The sequence below is a fragment of the Dreissena polymorpha genome, chromosome 9, assembly GCF_020536995.1.
Source record: "Dreissena polymorpha isolate Duluth1 chromosome 9, UMN_Dpol_1.0, whole genome shotgun sequence".
Lineage (NCBI taxonomy): Eukaryota > Metazoa > Mollusca > Bivalvia > Myida > Dreissenidae > Dreissena > Dreissena polymorpha.
Genome location: NC_068363.1, coordinates 39635885 through 39655525, shown reverse-complemented (window position 1 = coordinate 39655525; position 19641 = coordinate 39635885). Strand labels below are relative to the sequence as shown.

Here is a 19641-nt window from a genome sequence, read left to right as displayed (position 1 = left end):
AGGTCACGGTGACCCGAAATAGTAAAATGGTTTCCGGATGATAACTCAAGAAGGCATACGCCTAGGATCATGAAACTTCATAGGTAGATTGATCATGACTTGCAGATGACCCCTATTGATTTTGAGGTCACAAGGTCAAAAGTCAAGGTCACAGTGACCCGAAATAGTAAAATGATTTTCGGATGATAACTCAAGAACGCATACGCCTAGGATCATGAAACTTCATGGGTAGATTGATCATGACTCGCAGATGACCCCTATTAATTTTTAGGTCACTAGGTCAAAGGTCAAGGTCACGGTGACCCGAAATAGTAAAATGGTTTCCGGATGATAACTCAAGAACGCATACGCCTAGGATCATGAAACTTCATAGGTAGATTGATCATGACTTGCAGATGACCCCTATTGATTTTGAGGTCACAAGGTCAAAAGTCAAGGTCACAGTGACCCGAAATAGTAAAATGATTTTCGGATGATAACTCAAGAACGCTTTTGCCTAGGATCATGACACTTCATAGGTACATTGATCGTGACTCGCAGATGACCCCTATTGATTTTCAGGTCACTAGGTCAAAGGTCAAGGTCACAATGACAAAAATCGTGCTCACACAATGGCTGCCACTACAATGGACAGCCCATATGGGGGGCATGCATGTTTTACAAACAGCCCTTGTTTTAAATGCTTCATTTATGTGACAGAAAGTTACTACAAGGTTGTACTTTGACCAACGTGTTCAAAGATGAGCATATGATGTACCGATACACGCTAGTATGAACCTGTAATTAACGCAATACAAAAGCAACCTATGAATTCTTTGTTTGTTGATTTCCGATATGTGTTGTCTAACACCTTCCATTGTTCGTGAAACTTGCAATAGGGTGCATCCCACTTCGAAGCGTTTAGTATTTGTCACAGTTATATTACTGAGATGGGGTTGTACCATTGCGGTAGATAATGGAACTGTAAATTGGCACTACCCCTGGTAATTGTCATAAAGCTTATGCTATCGGGCGAAACCATAGTTTAATACCGGATTACAAGGTTATTTACCTAATAACGCATATGTAATGGTCTGTTGCCCTCAGGCATGCACCTGTCATGTTTTATGATGTTAATCTGGTTGTAAAACCCCATGATCGAAGTGTCATTAGATATCGAAAACAGGACCGAAATTTGGTAAAACAGCGCTGTAAAATATACTGTCCGAAAACTTAGAGACATTAATTATGGACGAAAACTCGTGTGTCCGAAAATTAAGAGTTACGAAAAATAATTATTTTTGCTTAAAAAGGGGGTGTCCGAAAACTTAGAGTGTCCGAAAACATAGAGTAATTACGGTACTTCTTATTTAAGTCTTGATATGGTGAGATAAGATCTTGTTTACAGTTTGATACATCAAGTTACATTTGTTCACAATTATTGTAACAAAATTATGAAGGATTTGTTTTTAAGCAGTCTATATTGCGCATTTTAGCCTTTTGATTTTGTGTGCCTAATGTAAAGAAAATAATACTACATATCGAAATAAGATAGACATATATTCCGATGATCTCTTATATTCTTTATTTGCTCTAGTCATTTTGATTCTAATAGATACACCAACATTCTTATAGAGAAAGCACATCACAGCAGTGTTTTTTTTGCTTAAAAGGGTTACTTCAACTCATTTGCAGTTTATTTTGCTGAACTTTGTCTGTATATATCCCGTAATCGAGGTTTTATCACTCACAGTTTATAATAAATTCATGTATTACTATAATGAATATGGTAATTCTACATAAAGAATACTTTTTTGTGAAGTAATTTAGTCTTATTTCACAACGGTTATTTGTTAAATGTATCTGATATGTTCAACCTTAAAGAAAATAAAAGTTTTATTGTAGTTAACAAAACAAAATTGATTTTTTTTTAATACCCGACCCGAAATTACCCGTACTTTGAAATTTCGACCCGCCGACCCGACCCGAAGAAATTTTTTGACCCGTGGGAGCCCTACTGAACATATCTTATGACAATACGGTCAATCTCAACTATGCATGGCCCCATTATCTACCCTGGGGCGCCCCCTGGGTCAAACATGCGGCGTGGGGATACGCGTCGGCCTCTGCCGCGCCATTTCTAGTTTATTATGTATATTTTTGTGTTTCTTATTAAGTGGAATAATATTTCTGCTCATTAAAGTTGTCAATGCAGTTGTAATTTTCTTCAGTTGTTTATCAGCCTAATGAACCTAAAGTGAGCTAGATTACCGTACAGCACCTTATCATTTTTAATTGTAAATATGACTCTCAAACCCTATTAATATTGGTTGTATGCTTTGAGAGGCAATTACTTAATTAAACATTTTTATGAAAGATATGGTTTCACGTTTGACTTACTTATTTCAGTTCGGTTTGGGCTGATGTTCCATTGGGACCCCCAGATGCCATTTTGGGTATCACTGAAGCATTCAAGAAAGACAAGAATCCCAAGAGGATCAATTTGGGTGTAGGGGCTTACAGAGATGATGCCGGAAAACCATTCATTCTTGAGTCTGTCAAAAAGGTACTTAGTTATTCCATATCATAATTGTAATTAACAATTATATTAATGTTTAAAGCAGATTGGCCTATGCTTCAAGATATTGTTTCTATTTGGAGTAGTGTTATGTTAGACATGCATTTACAAGCTTTAAGAATTCTTGTACAACATTAAGCTGCAACAAGTTGCATGACCTTATTCTTCTTTTTTAGCCGGATTTTTTTCGAAAAAATCTCGGCTTATAGATTGATGTTGTCGGGCGGGCGGGCGGGCGGGCGGCGTGCTCGAAAATGTTAAAGTTCTTATTTCATGGTATAACTTTGGTATGCTTGGACCTAGAGTCTTCAAACTTGACATGAAGGTTGGCCAGGATTAACAGATGACCACTGGTCATTTCAAGGTCATTCATTTGAAGGTCAAGGTCACTGTGACCTTCAATATAAAAAATGTTAAAGTTGTTATAACTTTGGTATGCTTGGACCTAGAGTCTTGAAACTTGACATGAAGGTTGGCCATAACTAGTTAGTAACCACTGGTCATTTCAAGGTCATTCATTTGAAGGTCAAGGTCACTGTGACCTTGAATGTAAAAATGTTAAAGTTCTTATTTCATGGTATAACTTTGGTATGCTTGGACCTAGAGTCTTCAAACTTGACATGAAGGTTGGCCAGGATTAACAGATGACCACTGGTCATTTCAAGGTCATTCATTTGAAGGTGAAGGTCACTGTGACCTTCAATATAAAAATGTTAAAGTTGTTATAACTTTGGTATGCTTGGACCTAGAGTCTTGAAACTTGACATGAAGGTTGGCCAGAACTAGTAAGTAACCACTGGACATTTCAAGGTCATTCATTTGAAGGTCAAGGTCACTGTGACCTTGAATGTAAAAATGTTAAAGTTCTTATTTCATGTTATAACTTTGGTATGCTTGTACCTAGAGTCTTCAAACTTGAAATAAAGATTTTGATAATGAAATTGATGGAAACTTCAAACAATATGTTACTAATTTGCTAATAAAAAAATTGAGATCAAACTTTCCTAATTGTCAATTCAAGTTCATATTTGTGACCTTAAATGTTATTGTTGTTCATGTATATGCATGCATTCAAAACATAACACAAGGTTTGCTCATGCCTTGAAAAGTACTTACATTTCATTTTGACCTTTGAACAATATTTCAGTAATTTAAGTATTGCATTGACAAAAACACGAAAGGTACTTTCCTGTCATTTAAATCAAAAATCCGGCTTCAATGCGGTCATCTCCGACCGCGGAACTCTTGTTACTAGTGTATACTTTTGTATGATTAATATTTCTAAATGACTCAATTTTTCGTACAGGCTGAGCGACAGATGATAGAGGAAGGTTTGGATCATGAGTATGCCCCGATATCTGGTTTCCCAGCTTTCACTGAGGCATCCGCTAAACTGGCTTTAGGAGACAACAGCCCTGCTGTTGCCGGTGGACTGGTAAGATTGCTACAGCAGGACAACATACAGGTCCTAATATTGGTCACTTAAATTACAAGCATTGTTACTGACAGGTATCCAGTTATACATGTTAAATTTATTAGTTTTAAGTGGCCTTAACTTCAAATCTTTTCTTGTGAAAACATGTACTATAATTACTCTTAGTTTTCAGTGACTTATGAATAAAAATAACATTTGAGTCAGAAAATTTTGATACAAAAAATATTAAAAGAACACACGTGTTCGATGCAATAAGAGACAATAATGCAGGTTTTTGACAAATAAGAGGTGCTCTATAAATATTGTATTGATGATCACGTACTGGTATGTCATAGGGACAGCGTAAATTGTTCAACAAATAATAGCACGTGCTTGTAAAATGCCACGCCTAATGGTATAAATTACTTTTATATATGGTTCACTTTAAGCTGTTGGGTGAACCATAGTCTATTGCTGTTTTACATGATTATTTACAAAAATAATGGTCCATCGCCCTAGGGCTTTCATGTGCTATGTTTTATTGGATTGTAAAATCAAATGATTTAGGTGTCAGCAGATAAGCACAACATTGAAGAATTCTGATAAAATAGCATTATAAAATAAACTGTCCAAAAATTTAAAGCCATAAATTTTGGCGAAAAACCCATATGTCTGAAAATTTAGAGTCACGAAAAGTATTTATTTTGGCTAAAAACGTTGGTGTCCGAAAATTTAGAGTTTCCTTAGACTTAAGTAATTACGGTAATTGGAAGGTATTAAGTGTCATATTCAATGTGATGACCTAATTGAATGCAGTTATGTAAAGCATTTTTGAAGTGCTGTACAATACTTCTGTTTTTTCCATCTTAGAATGCTACAGTACAGGGTATTTCTGGGACTGGATCTCTAAGAATTGGAGGGGATTTTCTGGTGAGTTTTCTTCAGTAATTTCAGTGTTTTTGTTATGTTTGTTTATGTCTATATCAGTCTTTGTTTATGTTATATCAGTCTGTGTTTATGTAATATACAAGTTTAATATCTCTTTTTGCTGCTTTTTATGTCCCCCACCACTATAGTGGGGGACATATTGTTTTTGCCCTGTCTGTTGCTTTGTTTGTTTGCATCAACTTTAACATTTGCCATAACTTTTGCAATATTGCATGCAACTTCATATTTGGCATGCATGTGTATCTAATGGAGCTGCACATGTTGAGTGGAGAAATGTCAAGGTCATCCTTCAAGGTCAAAGGTAAAATATATGGGGACATTGTGTTTCACAAACACATATTGTACTTCAATGCTGTACTTGTAGGCTATAACTGTAAATAATGGACTTCGATAATAACTTATTGTCAATTTGCTTGAAAACAACATAATCTTGCAATGGTTAGCTATTCAATGCAAATTGCAGTTTGCTCTATATAAACCACCAGTGATGATTTTTGTAAGACTTATTGATATGTAAAACTGCTGTACAAATATGTTCCTCTACAATATTTTATTACTAACAACACCTTTTGTTTGTTTCAGAAACGATTTTATACCAAAAGCCACGAAATTTACTTCCCAACACCTACTTGGGGAAATCATACACCAATATTCAAGTAAGTTGAAGATTTACAAGTTAGTTGTTAAGAACAAATTTAAGGTCTGAACAAAAATCACTTTGGGGCAACCGGACCCTACCTAATGGAACCCACTAACCCTTGAGTGTTTTTTTCTTTTAAAGAATAACAAAAAATGCATGACCTGCAAAATCAGAATACCGTAGGTTTCCACGTATAGCGTGCTCCCGTGAATAGCGCTCAGGCTGTTTTTAAATGCAAAAATGGAGAAAAAAATATTTAAAGACAATAAAACCACCAAATCGGACCAAAAATGGCCGCCATTTTACTATTGCGAATCCAATAATCCGGGCCATTGGAAAGCTTAATTAAGCATTCAAAATAGGAAGCGTCATTATGATTAGGAGCATGGGTTGCATAGCACTATACTTTTCTGACAATTTTGTAATTTTCTAGCAAAAGATTAACAGTCCACGTGCATTTCGTGAAAAACGTGAGAAAATAAGAATTAGTGTACATCGTGTGATTTTTCCTCGGGGAAAGCATGGGCATTACCGGTAAATTTGAATGTCGCATGGGAGACAGGGATACAGTTGTTGAGATACACCACTGTTGAACGTTCAATATTTATACACACAAAATGCAATTGCATATCTTCACGTTCTCAAGTGTCAATTAGTGTCTCAAATGTCAATTAGCGTCTTAACAAGTCGTGGCACATATTACTCAATAACATCTGCCAATTACAAAGTGCAAAATGACCCCCTTTCACACCTACCGTTACCCGCAAAAAAAACTCGTTCGCACCTACCCTTGCCTGCTCTCCGGAATGTCGACAACAATCCCCATCGGAATTCATCAATAAAGAAGTGTAAAAACACAAACAAAGAAATGTCCGCAAGTTTATTCAAACAAATTTATTTTTGACCAAAACTACTTCTACTGTGTTCATATCTACCAGTAGCGACTTCTTGTTGTTTCGACAATGGCCCCTCAGTCTGTACGATTATAGGGTGGTAGTTTTCTGGAAAAAAAACATGGCGGCCATTTTGATTATTTACTATTACACAACATATTTTTTACCAATTTAGCAGCCAGGATAGCGTTGTATCAATGTATAGCGCGCACCAGCTTTTTAATTTGAATTTTGGAGGTTAAACACTGCGCACTATACGTGGAAACCTACGGTAGTAAACTTGAAAGTAAAATTTAGACAAATATGTGATAGAAGTGATCTGTTTGCAAAAATCATAATGGTTTTAGCATTTTAACATAAATATATCAAGGTGCATGTGTTATTTTTCTCCACGAGTGTTTACAGAGTGTCTTAAGTTTCCTTCAAAAGATGTCGAAAAAAAATGAGAGTGATTAGCGTTTATATATTGTATTAATATTTACTGTATATCTCGACTTTACTTGCTGTGAAATTGTTTAGGGGAAAATCAGAAAATTACAGCTCCCACTAAGAAAATTCACTTTCTTGCTGATATGGCTGGAAAGTGAGCGGCATTTAAACAATTAATGCAAGTAATCAAGTGTATAAAACTACAAAAAATCTACCTTTCTCGGCATTGACGTCACCATCTTGTTTGTTATGTGATTACACCCTCTGACACATCAAGTCGTTTTTTTGTACAGGTAACTTACATGATATATGTAGATTTCAATTTAATTGAGTCTATTGTATTCATTGAGTGCATACTTGTATCCATTGACATCTGTTTAGTTATTAGAAACATGAAACTGGTTTTTGGCACGACTTTATTAGAATGGTGCTACTTTATGACAGTGTTCAAAAATTTAGAATTACATTTCAAAGAATTTTAATATTCCAACTTTAACAGTTTTATGTTCTTAGAATTATATATCTTTTCAAATCAACAGCTCTTCATATTTGGATTGACAAACAGTTTCAAAATAGCAGTACAAAGGAAGAAACATTTTGCAGAAATAAAATGACATGATGTATGGTTTATTCAGCAAACCAAAACTTGTGTTATTTTTAAATTTTGCTGATATTTATTTATCAGTTGATATATAAATGCTGTATTGTGTTATCTTCCTTGCTGTTTCATATCAATAATTTTCTTTAAAAAAAATATATAAAAGAATCATGATCATTTTTAAGGTTGCTTATATAGTTAGATGTTAACTTATATATTTAGGATCACAACAGGAACATGATGTTTCTAAAAAATGACAGGGTGCAAGGACCAATCTGGTTAAAAATGACAGGGTGCAAGGACCAGTCTGGTTAAAAATGACAGGGTTCAAGGACCAGTCTGGTTAAAAATGACGGTGCAAGGACCAGTCTGGTTACAAATGACAGTGTGCAAGGACGAGTCTGGTTATTAATGACAGCGTGCAAGGACCAGTCTAGTTATAAATGACAGTGTGCAAGGACCAGTCTGGTTCAAAATGACAGGGTGCAAGGACGAGTGGTTATTAATGACAGGGTGCAAGGACCAGTCTGGTTATAAATGATAGGGTGCAAGGACCAGTCTGGTTAAAAATGACAGGGGGCAAGGACCAGTGTGGTTAAAAATGACAAGGTGCGAGGACCAGTCTGGTTATAAATGACAAGGTGCAAGGACCAGTCTGGTTATAAATGACAGGGTGCAAGGACCAGTCTGGTTATAAATGACAGGGTGCAAGGACCAGTCTGGTTATAAATGACAGGGTGCAAGGACCATTCTGGTTATAAATGACAGGGTGATAGGACCAGTCTGGTTCAAAATGACAGGGTGCAAGGAAAATACCATAGAATTGATGGTGCAAGGACCAGTCTGGTAAAAAATGACAGGGTGCAAGGACCAGTCTGGTTATTAATGAAAGGATGCTAGGACCAGTCTGGTTAAAAATGACAGGGTGCAAGGAAAAGATCATAAAAATTACAGGGTGCAAGGACCAGTCTGGTTAAAAATGACAGAGTGCAAGGACCAGTCTGGTTAAAAATGACAGGGTGCATTGACCAGTCTGGTTAAAAATGACAGAGTGCAAGGACTAGTCTGGTTAAAAATGACAGGGTGCAATGACCAGTCTGGTTAAAAATGCCAGGGTGCAAAGACCAGTCTGGTTAAAAATGACAGGGTGCAAGGACCAATCTGGTTAAAATGACAGGGTGCAAAGACCAATCTGGTTAAAAATGAAAGGGTGCATGGACCAGTCTGGTTAAAAATGACAGGGTGCAAGGTCCAGTCTGGTTAAAAATGACCGGGTGCAAGACGCAGTCTGGTTAAAAATATGACAGGGTGAAAGGACCAATCTGGTTAAAAATGACCAGAGTGCATAGACCAGTCTGGTTAAAATGACAGGGTGCAAGAACCAGTCTGGTTAAAAAATGACAGGGTGCAAGAACCAGTCTGGTTAAAAATGACAGGGTGCAAGAACCAGTCTGGTTAAAAATATGACAGGGTGAAAGGACCAGTCTGGTCAAAAATGACCAGATTGCATAGACAAGTCTGGTTAAAATGACAGGGTGCAAGAACCAGTCTGGTTAAAAAATGACAGGGTGCAAGAACCAGTCTGGTTAAAACTGACAGGGTGCAAGAACCAGTCTTGTTAAAAATATGACAGGGTGCAAGGACCAGTCTGGTAAAAAAATGACAGGGTGAAAGGTCCAGTCTGGTTAAAATGACAGGGTGCAAGAACCAGTCTGGTGAAAAATATGACAGGTTGCAAGGACCAGTCTGGTCAAAAATAACAGAGTGCAAGGACCAGTCAGGTGGCTTTTTCTCACATAATAAGCTAAATCCAAGAAATGTCTTAGTCTTACACTTTAAATTAAGGTCTTTAAGCACAGCCACAAAATGTTCTGTTGAATGTTGGGGTCAAGATTTGCTGTTGTAAAGGCAGTTAATGTTTACAGAGATGCGGGCTTGACAATCAAGCCATATCGTTATTACGACCCTAAAACCTGTGGCTTTGACTTCAATGGAGCCCTAGAAGATATCAGTGTAAGTACTGCTTCAGTTGTTATGTCAGGCTGGAATGTCTTCAAGATTTCTTTTAAAAAAATTCTGAGCCTTGGTCTGGGAAAACAGGGTTTAACCCATGTGCGTAAAAAGCTGTCCAAGATTAGCCTGTGCAGTCAACAGAGGCTAATTAGGGATGACACATTCTGCTGTTATTGTATTTTTTATTTAAAGAAAATTCTTTATAGCAAAAATCGAGTTTGTCGTCCCTGATTAGCCAGTGTGGACTGCTCAGGCTGCTCTGGTTCCACGCTTAACGCACATGCTTTGAGCGCTGTGCAGTGATTCTTTGTCTCAAGTCATGAAGTGACAGGAAAAGATTGTCATTTAGCAGAACATAAAATGTATTACAAAATGTGTTGCATTATTTTTATGAAAGTAATGAACATCAGTTGAATTTGTATCTAGCAACCATTATTTTGTGCTTACAAATATTTGAATGTGCTATATTGAAGATTTTTTTGTGTAAATCATTTTCAGAAAATTCCAGAAGGCTCCATTATTCTGCTCCATGCGTGTGCACACAACCCAACAGGAGTGGATCCCCAGGTGAGACACCCTTTGCTCTCTCAATCCTTAGTCATTGGGGGAATGATCAAGGGCGCCCATCTGGGGTTTATGTTCTGCATCGATAGTCTGAGGATTTTAAAATATGGTATGCATATGAAAAGGTTTTTGTCCCCTACCGGTTTCACCAGAGGGGACTTATGGTTTGCGCTTTGTGCCTCTGTGAGTCTGTCTGTTTGTCACACTTTTCTGAATGCTGCGATAACTTTAAAAGTTCTTAATGTCTGTCACACTTTTCTGGATGCTGCGATAACTTTAAAAGTTCTTAATATTTTTTCATGAAACTTGCAACATGGATAGATGGCAATATGGACATTATGCATGTCATTTCATTTTGTTCCTACATCAAAAATTGTGGTTGCTATGGCAACCAAACAAAAATGGTGGAATTTCTGACAAGGGTGGAGCCTGTAGGGGGCCATATTGCTTGACAATAGCCTTGTTTTAAATAGTTGTATCAATTTGTCCAAGGTCTTAAACGTCAGTTTTATTTTGTCTATAAGAAACAGAATAAGAGCAAACTATGACTTATAATGAGATAACTTGTTCATGTCTCAAGCATTTAACACGTCTGATGATTTTTTTGTTTTGTTAATTCACCTATTCATTACTTATGTAGGGCATCCCCCAAAGACTAGTAATCATTGGGTAATGAACATTTATTTTCCTTTTGAGAGTAATGATTTTAGCAATTTTTTTATCCGTTTACATATAGGCTATAATTATGATGTACTTATTTACGCAGTAGAGTATGCAGGTTAGCATTACAGGACAAATAGGAAATAACAAGGCCTCGTTAAAATTTTGCCTTGGTTGATTTTTATGCCCCCGGATCGAAAGATCGGGGGCATATTGTTTTTGGCCTGTCTGTCTGTCATTCATTCATTCATTCATTCATTGTGTGTGTCCCAAAACTTTAACCTTGGTTAAAGTTTTGCAATAACTTTTGCATTATTGAAGATAGTAACTTGATATTTGGCATACATGTGTATCTCATGGAGCTGCACATTTTGAGTGGTGAAAGGTCAAGGTCATCCTTCAAGGTCAAAGGTCAAATATACGGCTTCAAAGCGGCGCAATAGGGGGCATTGTGTTTCTGACAAACACATCTCTTGTTTTTCTTCAATTTGTATTTTCAATAATTTGTGTCACAAAGGATGCTTACAATAAGAAACAGTGGTTTTTCTCATAGCTTACTTGAGGAAAACCTTCACATGGTGAGCTTTGCTAACAGTGTTTTGTCCATTATTTGTTGACAGTGTTTTGTCCATTATTTGTAATGCCTCATATGTTGTCAACATTTGTTTCGTGAACTCTCTAGAGGCCCCCTTTTTCCCAATCTTAATAAAACTTGTTCAGAACATTTCTCCCAAAAATATCTTGGACTAGTTTGAAACTGGTTCACATGGGATAAAATATCAGGCACTAGGTCAGATATATAAAAAAAACTTGTGAAATCTCTAGAGGCAGCATTGATTGCTCAATCTTCATGAAACTAGGTCAGAATGTTTCTATCAATGCTATCTCAGCCAAGTTCAAATGTGGGTCACCTCAGGTAATAAAGTAGGTCATAAGGTGTAGTTTAAAAAGTTATTGCAAACACTCTACAGGCCTCATGTTTGCCGAATTTTCATTAAACTTGATAAGAAGATTTATTCTAATGACATCTTGGCTGAGTTTGAAACTGGGTCATGTTGGGTCAAAAACTTATCACTGGGTCACATTTTTTGTCCAATCTTCATGAAACTTGGTCATGACTCTTTTTCCAAAACATATCTGGGCTAAGTTTGAAAGTGGGTCTTGTGGGATAAAACATTTTAATATGACAAAAGCTGCTTAGAACAGTAAAGTTCTTTTTGTCCACAGGTGAGCGACTTAGGACTTTTTATCTTCTTGTTTAAGCTTTGTTGCACTAAATTAAAAATGTATTGCTGCTACGGGGCTGAAACTTTACAAATGTAAACTTAGGCATCTCCATAAGTGGGTTCAGTTCTTTCAAATTTAAAAGTCAGATGTTCTTTCTTTTTGTGAAGCATACCTATGGTTTTTGATGTTCTTACAGCCTGAACAATGGAAGGAGATTAGCAAAGTTGTTAAAAAGAGGAAGCTGTACCCATTCTTTGACGTGGCGTACCAGGGCTTTGGCAGTGGCTGTATTGACAAAGATGCGTTCGGTCTTCGACATTTCATTGCTGACGGCCACACTCTGTGCCTTGCACAGTCGTATGCCAAGAACATGGGCCTGTATGGTAAGAGTTTTGTTCATATCTATGTGAACATGATTATCCCTTTTCCACTTACATACGCATTTTCACGCATTTGTAGTCATTATCTCCACGCTTTTTGAAAAGCGTGGGGATATTGTGGTTATCTCCGCCGTCTGTCCGTCAGTCCTGGCCACTATCTCCTCCTACACTATAAGGACTAGAATGTTGAGACTTACACACATGGTAGCTATGAGCATATGAACGACAGTGCACTATTTGGAATTTTGATCTGACCCCTGGGTCAAAAGTTATGGGGGTTGGGATGGGGCTGGGTCAGAGATTTTCACTCATTTTTATGCCCCCGGTATGGTGCATTGTCCATAACTTTTGCAATATTGAAGATAGCAACTTGATATTTGGCATGCATGTGTATCTCATGGAGCTGCACATTTTGAGTGGTGAAAGGTCAAGGTCATCCTTCAAGGTCAAAGGTAAAAAAAAAAATCCAAGGGAAGTAATCAGCTTTAAAGGGAGGTAAGCAATGAACCGGCCAAATGATAATTTTTATGTCCCCCACCACTATAGTGGGGGACATATTGTTTTTGCCCTGTCTGTTGCTTTGTTTGTTTGTGTGTTTGTTTGCGTCAAATTTTAACATTTTGCAATAACTTTTGTAATATTGAAGATAGCAACTTCATATTTGGCATGCATGTGTATCTCATGGAGATGCGCATTTTGAGTGGTGAAAGGTCAAGGTCATCCTTTAACGTCAAAGGTCAAATATATGGGTCAAAATCGCTCATTTAATGTACACTTTTGCAATATTGAAGATAGCAACTTGATATTTTGCATGCATGTGTTTCTCATGGAGCTGCACATTTTGAGTGGTGAAAGGTCATCCTTCAAGGTCAAATATATGGGGACATAGTGTTTCACAAACACATTTCTTGTTGTTTTTTTTATAAATCAAAGCGGCGCAGGAGGGGGCATTGTGTTTCTGACAAACACATCTCTTGTTTTATGTTATTTTACATTAACTTCTTCATTTCTACACAGATTCACTTCCAATTGATACTGAACATCTCTTATGACAATACGGTCAATCTCAACAATGCATGGCCCCATTACCAACCCCGGGGTGCCCCATGGGTCAAACAAATGTGCGTGGGGATACGTGTCAGCCTCTGCCACGCCATTTCTAGTTTGAAAGTTATATTTAATTTAAGACCTTTCTTACTAGATTTGAGTTTGTAAGGCTTCATTTCCAAACCTTAGATACTGATGAACAGCAACAAACCAGAACAGACTGGGAGTTACTCCCAGGCTGTTCTGGTGTTATACTGTTTGCACGTTCTATTCCGAGTCCATCCACATAACATGAGCGGGGATAAGTCTTATAATATTTTCAGCCATGGTCACCCTTCCTCATTGCCTGATTTAAGTAGGACAGTTGTCAGTTACTGTCATAAGCACTTTTGGCAATGGTCAGCCAGGAAAAGATTTTCATTCATTTCATTTATGATTCATTTCCATCCTTGTCTTTATTTTTGTATCACGCTTACTATCCATAATCTATTATTATGCTCCCCCAAAATTTATTTTGGGGGGGGAGCATATAGTCGCCGCTTCGTCTGTCCGTGTGTCCGTCCGTGCACAATTTTTGTCCGGGCTATTTCTTAGCAACTAATGACCGGAATTCAATTAAACTTTATGGGAAGCTTCACTACTAAGAGGAGATGTGCATATTATCAGCTGGTTCTGGTCGGATGATTTTTATGCCCCCGGATCGAAAGATCGGGGGTATATTGTTTTTGGCCTGCCTGTCATTGTGTGTGTGTGTGTGTGTGTCCCAAAACTTTAACCAAAACTTTAACCTTGGTCATAACTTTTGCAATATTCAAGATAGCAACTTGATATTTGGCATGCATGTGTATCTCATGGAGCTGCACATTTTGAGTGGTGAAAGGTCAAGGTCAAGGTCATCCTTTAAGGTCAAAGGTCAAAAAAACAAATTCTAAAACTTTAACCAAAACTTTAACCTTCTTCATAACTTTTGCAATATTGAAGATAGCAACTTGATATTTGGCATGCATGTGTATCTGATAGAGCTGCACATTTTGAGTGGTGAAAGGTCAAGGTCATCCTTCAAGGTCAAAGGTCAAATTTATGGCTTCAAAGTGGCGCAATAGGGGACATTGTGTTTCTGACAAACGCATCTCTTGTTCACAGAGTTATGGCCCTTTGAAATTTTCTATAAAAAAAAATATTGTCCCCCAACTATAGTGCAATTTTGTGAAAAAAAACAAAACTTTAGGGAGCATCACCCGTCTCCGACGGTTTCTTGTTTCATTTGTTATAATTTGTATTCACAGTTAATCTTAGTGTTGTATGCACTTACATGTTTATCATATCAATATATATTATCACTGTCTGAAAATAAACAGTAAAAAAATATTAAAAGATTGACTACCATAATACAACTGAAATGTCAATCAAACATTTCCTATAAACTATTCTAGGTGAGAGGGTGGGAGCATTCACGATCGTGTGTTCTGACAAGAAAGAGCAGGAGCGAGTGATGTCCCAGCTGAAGATCCTCATCCGCCCGATTTACTCCAACCCACCCATCCACGGCGCTCACATCGTGGCCAAGGTTCTCAACCAACCAGATCTACGGTCTATCTGGTAACCAGGCAGCCTAATGATATCAATGTTTCAAGACAAGACAGGGTTAAAATGTTGACATTAACTAAGTGATATATCTTATCCAAAATTGTAAAGATATTTGTACAATTTTATATATACATAAATATTTATGAAGATTTATAAGTAAACTGTATAAAAATTCTCCAAATGGAACGTAGTGGTTATGTTATTATGTTTGCCAACATAATTTAAAACCAATTACCGGTAGACCTCTTTAAGTAATAAGACAATAAATGTGAAGAGGAATCAATTTCAGTAAAGAATGTGTGATACAGACTTTAAATCTCAGTGGATTCTTCGGCACATGAGCCTCCCCCTGGGAAAACAGGTCTGAATGCATGTGTGTAAATAGTCTTCCAAGATAAGCCTGTGCTGTCTGCACAGGCCAATCAGGGTCGACACTTCCCACTTGTATTTCGTTACAGGAAAGTATCCTTTTAGCAAAAATGCTGGTATGGCGGAAAGTTTCGTCTCAGATTAGCATGTGTGGACTGCACAGTCTAATCTGGGATGACACTTTACTCACATGCATTAAACCTTTTCCCCCATAAGAGGCGAAGTGAAAATGGCATTTGCAACCAGCATAAAACCAGAACAGCCTGCGAGTAATTCGCAGTCTGTTCAGGTTTTATGCTGTTTGCTGCTCATCAGTATCGAAGGGTTGGAAATGGAGCCTGTAAAACTTGAATTTAGTAAGAAAGGTCTTTAATTAAATGTTACTTTCTAAGGGACCACAAATGAGTCAAAATACGTAGTTAAGTGGGAAATGCATGAAACCCCGTTTACCCAGAGCAAGGCTCATATGTGGTTTTGTACCTCTGTTGCCAGGCTGAAGGAGGTGAAGCAGATGGCAGACCGTATCATCACGATGCGTACGCGACTTAGGGATGGACTGAAGAAGGAAGGCTCTTCCCATAACTGGCAGCATATCACCGACCAGATCGGCATGTTCTGCTTCACTGGTCTCAAGCCACCTCAGGTAATAAACTGGTCTCCAACCAAACCAGATAATATATCATAAGCCATTAAAAATCTACATCTCAGCAAATTGTAAAAAATGTACTTGCTTCTTGAAATATATTTATGTTAGCAAATTATAAAAATCATGATACTCGCTTTTTAGCTCACCCAGGCACCAAGTGCTCATGTTGAGTTATAGTAGTAGGTGGCTGTCCTTCATCTTGTGTTGTATGTCCTCATTATTTTTTGTATGCTCCCCCCAAAAATTTGGGGGGAGCATATAGTCGCCGCTTCGTCTGTCCGTGTGACCGTCCGTGTGGAAAGCTTCACTACCAAGAGGAGATGTGCATATTACCCGCGGGTTCTGGTCAGATGATTTTTCACGAAGTTATGGCCCTTTGAAATTTTATATAAAAAAATTATTGACCCCCCAACTACTGTGCCCTCAAGACGTTTCCTTTTATCTGAATATATAGTGCAATATTGTGACAAAAAAATACCTTTGGGGAGCATCACTCTTCTCCGACGGTTTCTTGTGTTCAAATTGTTCTAATCCACTGCATATTTGGGTCACTGGAGCTAAAAATAGGTTTAAACATCTAAAACTTAAAAATCTTATCCTCTGAAACTGAATGGGTCAGAGGTTTGATATTTGGAGGGCAAAGTCATTGAGTGGTATTCTACAAAGATATTTCAACCTCTGTCTTTTTGGTAAAAACTTGCCAAGCCCAACTGGTCATTGATTTATATAAACTTGTATAGTAAACACCTTTAAAATCGTTTTCTTTAATCACCACAAGGATCAGGTGTTTAAAATTTGGTGTTTTAAATTGTCTATTGGTCCTCTTTAAAGTTTGTGTGCATCAGTTTCTTGGGGTCAAAACTGGCAGTGAGGGGTCATTTGACTCATATAGACTTATATAGTAAATAATGTACAAGATCTTCTTTGAAACCTCAAGGAACAGGGGTTAAATGTTAGGTATGTAACATTGTCAAGTGGTCCTCTATAAAGAGTCATACCTCTGAGGTCAAAACTTGCAACGCCCTAAGATCACATAATTTATACAGGTTTATATTGTGAACGGCTCTCTTAAAGAAAAAGGCCAAGAGTTGTAACATCTTTTCTTCTCTTTGTTAGCTCATCTTTTTTTTTTTTTTAAATTATGAGCTATTGTCATCACCTTGGCGTCGGCGTCGGCCTCCGGTTAAGTTTTGCGTTTAGGTCCACTTTACTCATAAAGTATCAATGCTATTGCATTCAAACTTGGTACACTTACTTACTATCATGAAGGGACTGGGCAGGCAAAGTTAGATAACTCTGGTATGCATTTTGACAGAATTATGTGCCCTTTTTATACTTAGAAAATTGAACATTTTGGTTAAGTTTTGTGTTTAGGTCCATTTTATTCCTTAAGTATCAAAGCTATTGCTTTCATACTTGCAACACTTACTAACTATCATAAGGGGACTGTGCAGGCAAAGTTATGTAACTGTGACTGGCATTTCGACAGAATTATGTGCCCTTTTTATACTAAAAAAAATAAAATTTGGTTAAGTTTTGTGTTTACGTCTATTTTATTCCTTAAGTATCAAAGCTATCGTTTCATACTTGCAACACTTACTAACTATCATAAGGGGACTGTGCAGGCAAAGTTATGTAACTCTGACTGGCATTTTGACGGAATTATGGGCCCTTTATACTTAGAAAATTGAAAAAAATAATAAGTTTTGTGTTTTGGTCCACTTTACCCCTAAAGTATCATAGATATTGCTTTCATACTTGGAACACTCGCAAACTATCATAAAGGGACAGTAAAGGACAAGTTGCATAATTCTGGTTGTCATTTTGACGGACTTTTACTGGCCCTTTTTGTATATAGTAACTTTGAATATATGGTTAAATTGTGTGATAAGATTTACTTTACTTTTAATGTATCAAGGCTATTGCTTTCAAACTTCAAATACTTTCAAGCTATCATGAGGGTACTGTTCTTGGCAAGTTGAATTTTACCTTGACCTTTAAATGACCTTTACTCTCAAGGTCAAATTATTAAATTTTGCTAAAATTGCCATTACTTCTTTATTTATGATTAGATTTGATTGATACTTTGACAAAACAACACTAACCTGACATACAACAATAGACTCCACCCGAACCATCCCCCACGCCCCCCCCCCCCCAAAAAAAAAAGTTTTTTTTATATGTTTTTTTTATATAAAGATCATCTAATAAATGACCACCACACCCTCACTCTATACCCCAACCCCCCCCCCCCCCCCATTTTTTTTTTAAACATGTTTTTTTTTTTGCATTTTTGAAAGATAATGTTATAAGTGACCACACCCCAACACCCTCTCCACTCCACCCCTCCCTCCTTTGTGAATGAAATTAAGATAGGTCCCTTCACCTTTAAAAAGAAAAATAGATGAGCGGTTTGCACCCGCAAGGCGGATCTCTTGTTTTAACCATACCCCAACGGTCGAATTTGCCGTACCTGGGGTGTGGGGTGAAATGTATTAAAGTTTTTGGTATGGGACAAAGATTTTTAAAATACACTATTAGGTTGGAAACTGGTCATGCCCAACACCACAGGTGAGCAATCCAGAGCCATCTTGGTCCTCTTGTTTAAAGAGACATTTAAATAATTGTGAAGCACATTCAGATTTAAGAAAGATATGTTAGCGTACTCTTCCCCATTTCAGGTTGAGCGTCTGACGAATGAGTTTTCTGTGTACCTTACCAAGGATGGCCGCATCTCAGTCGCTGGTCTGTCCTCAAACAATGTGGATTATCTCGCATCGGCAATGCATCAAGTCACAAAATAAATGCAAGGAAATAGAAGGAATATTTTGTGAAAATTCTGTTTCTTGACTTATTTCCAACTTGCTACACAGTGCTATGAAAAGTGCTATAAGATTTATTTAAAAAAACAAAATCATTTATAATCTTGTTTCATATGGTTTGTGACATATTTACATGGTGATGCATATTATATTCAGTAAGGAGATTTGATATTGACAATTTAAATGATGAATTACTTAACTAATGTAGGAAAAATATTTTTTGGAAATATTTTTTCAAGTTTTCGTAGATTTACACCTGGCATTACCATAACTTTTATATAGCGTTAAGATACCTTAGATAGGTTTTGATATTGCTTTTAATTTTTAGAATAATATTTTTGATTTTGCTTGTTGAGATGCAGATAATTTAATTTAGAATTTGTACCCAGATACCAATCATATATATAGAAATCTCCACATGTTAAGGTTTGTATTTAGAATTAGTACACTAATCCTTTATAATGTTCAAAGTTATTCTTTTAAAATGTTTTTTAATTCCGTTAAAATAGTTTTCATATTTATCAAACGCTTATATGGTAACGCAAAATTAAATTGTGTGTATAAACCATTTGAACATGTTTCCTTATGTCCTTAGTTAATAAATACTGCTCTGTTTGCTCTTTGACTGAACTGATGCATCATGGGACAGTGGGAGGAATCGGTCAATTATTTGAGTGGTCTTGAACCTTTCTTGTCTCTGTTTGTTGTTATCTCTTTACAGTTATCATACAAATTATGAAGTTTGTTGTTTTGTTTGAAAATACAGCAATAGTGCAACATGCTTTTGATTTCTTTGTTTTATGACTTCTATTAATGATTAGGGGCTTTATTAAACATAACAACCACA

The 19641-nt window shown here is 36.9% G+C and overlaps 1 protein-coding gene across 1 annotated transcript in view; it reads left to right on the top strand.

The window, feature by feature from the left end:
- Positions 1 to 19641, top strand: part of LOC127845159 (aspartate aminotransferase, mitochondrial-like) — a 24098-nt gene extending 4457 nt beyond the window's left edge. Inside the window, exons 2-11 of the mRNA XM_052375915.1 lie at positions 2389 to 2545; positions 3864 to 3992; positions 4842 to 4901; positions 5502 to 5575; positions 9405 to 9492; positions 9991 to 10059; positions 12140 to 12326; positions 14804 to 14969; positions 15819 to 15969; positions 18654 to 19641. Of these exons, the coding sequence (XP_052231875.1) occupies positions 2389 to 2545; positions 3864 to 3992; positions 4842 to 4901; positions 5502 to 5575; positions 9405 to 9492; positions 9991 to 10059; positions 12140 to 12326; positions 14804 to 14969; positions 15819 to 15969; positions 18654 to 18776 (1204 nt within the window). The 3' untranslated portion in view covers positions 18777 to 19641. The remainder of the gene's footprint in view (positions 1 to 2388; positions 2546 to 3863; positions 3993 to 4841; positions 4902 to 5501; positions 5576 to 9404; positions 9493 to 9990; positions 10060 to 12139; positions 12327 to 14803; positions 14970 to 15818; positions 15970 to 18653) is intronic.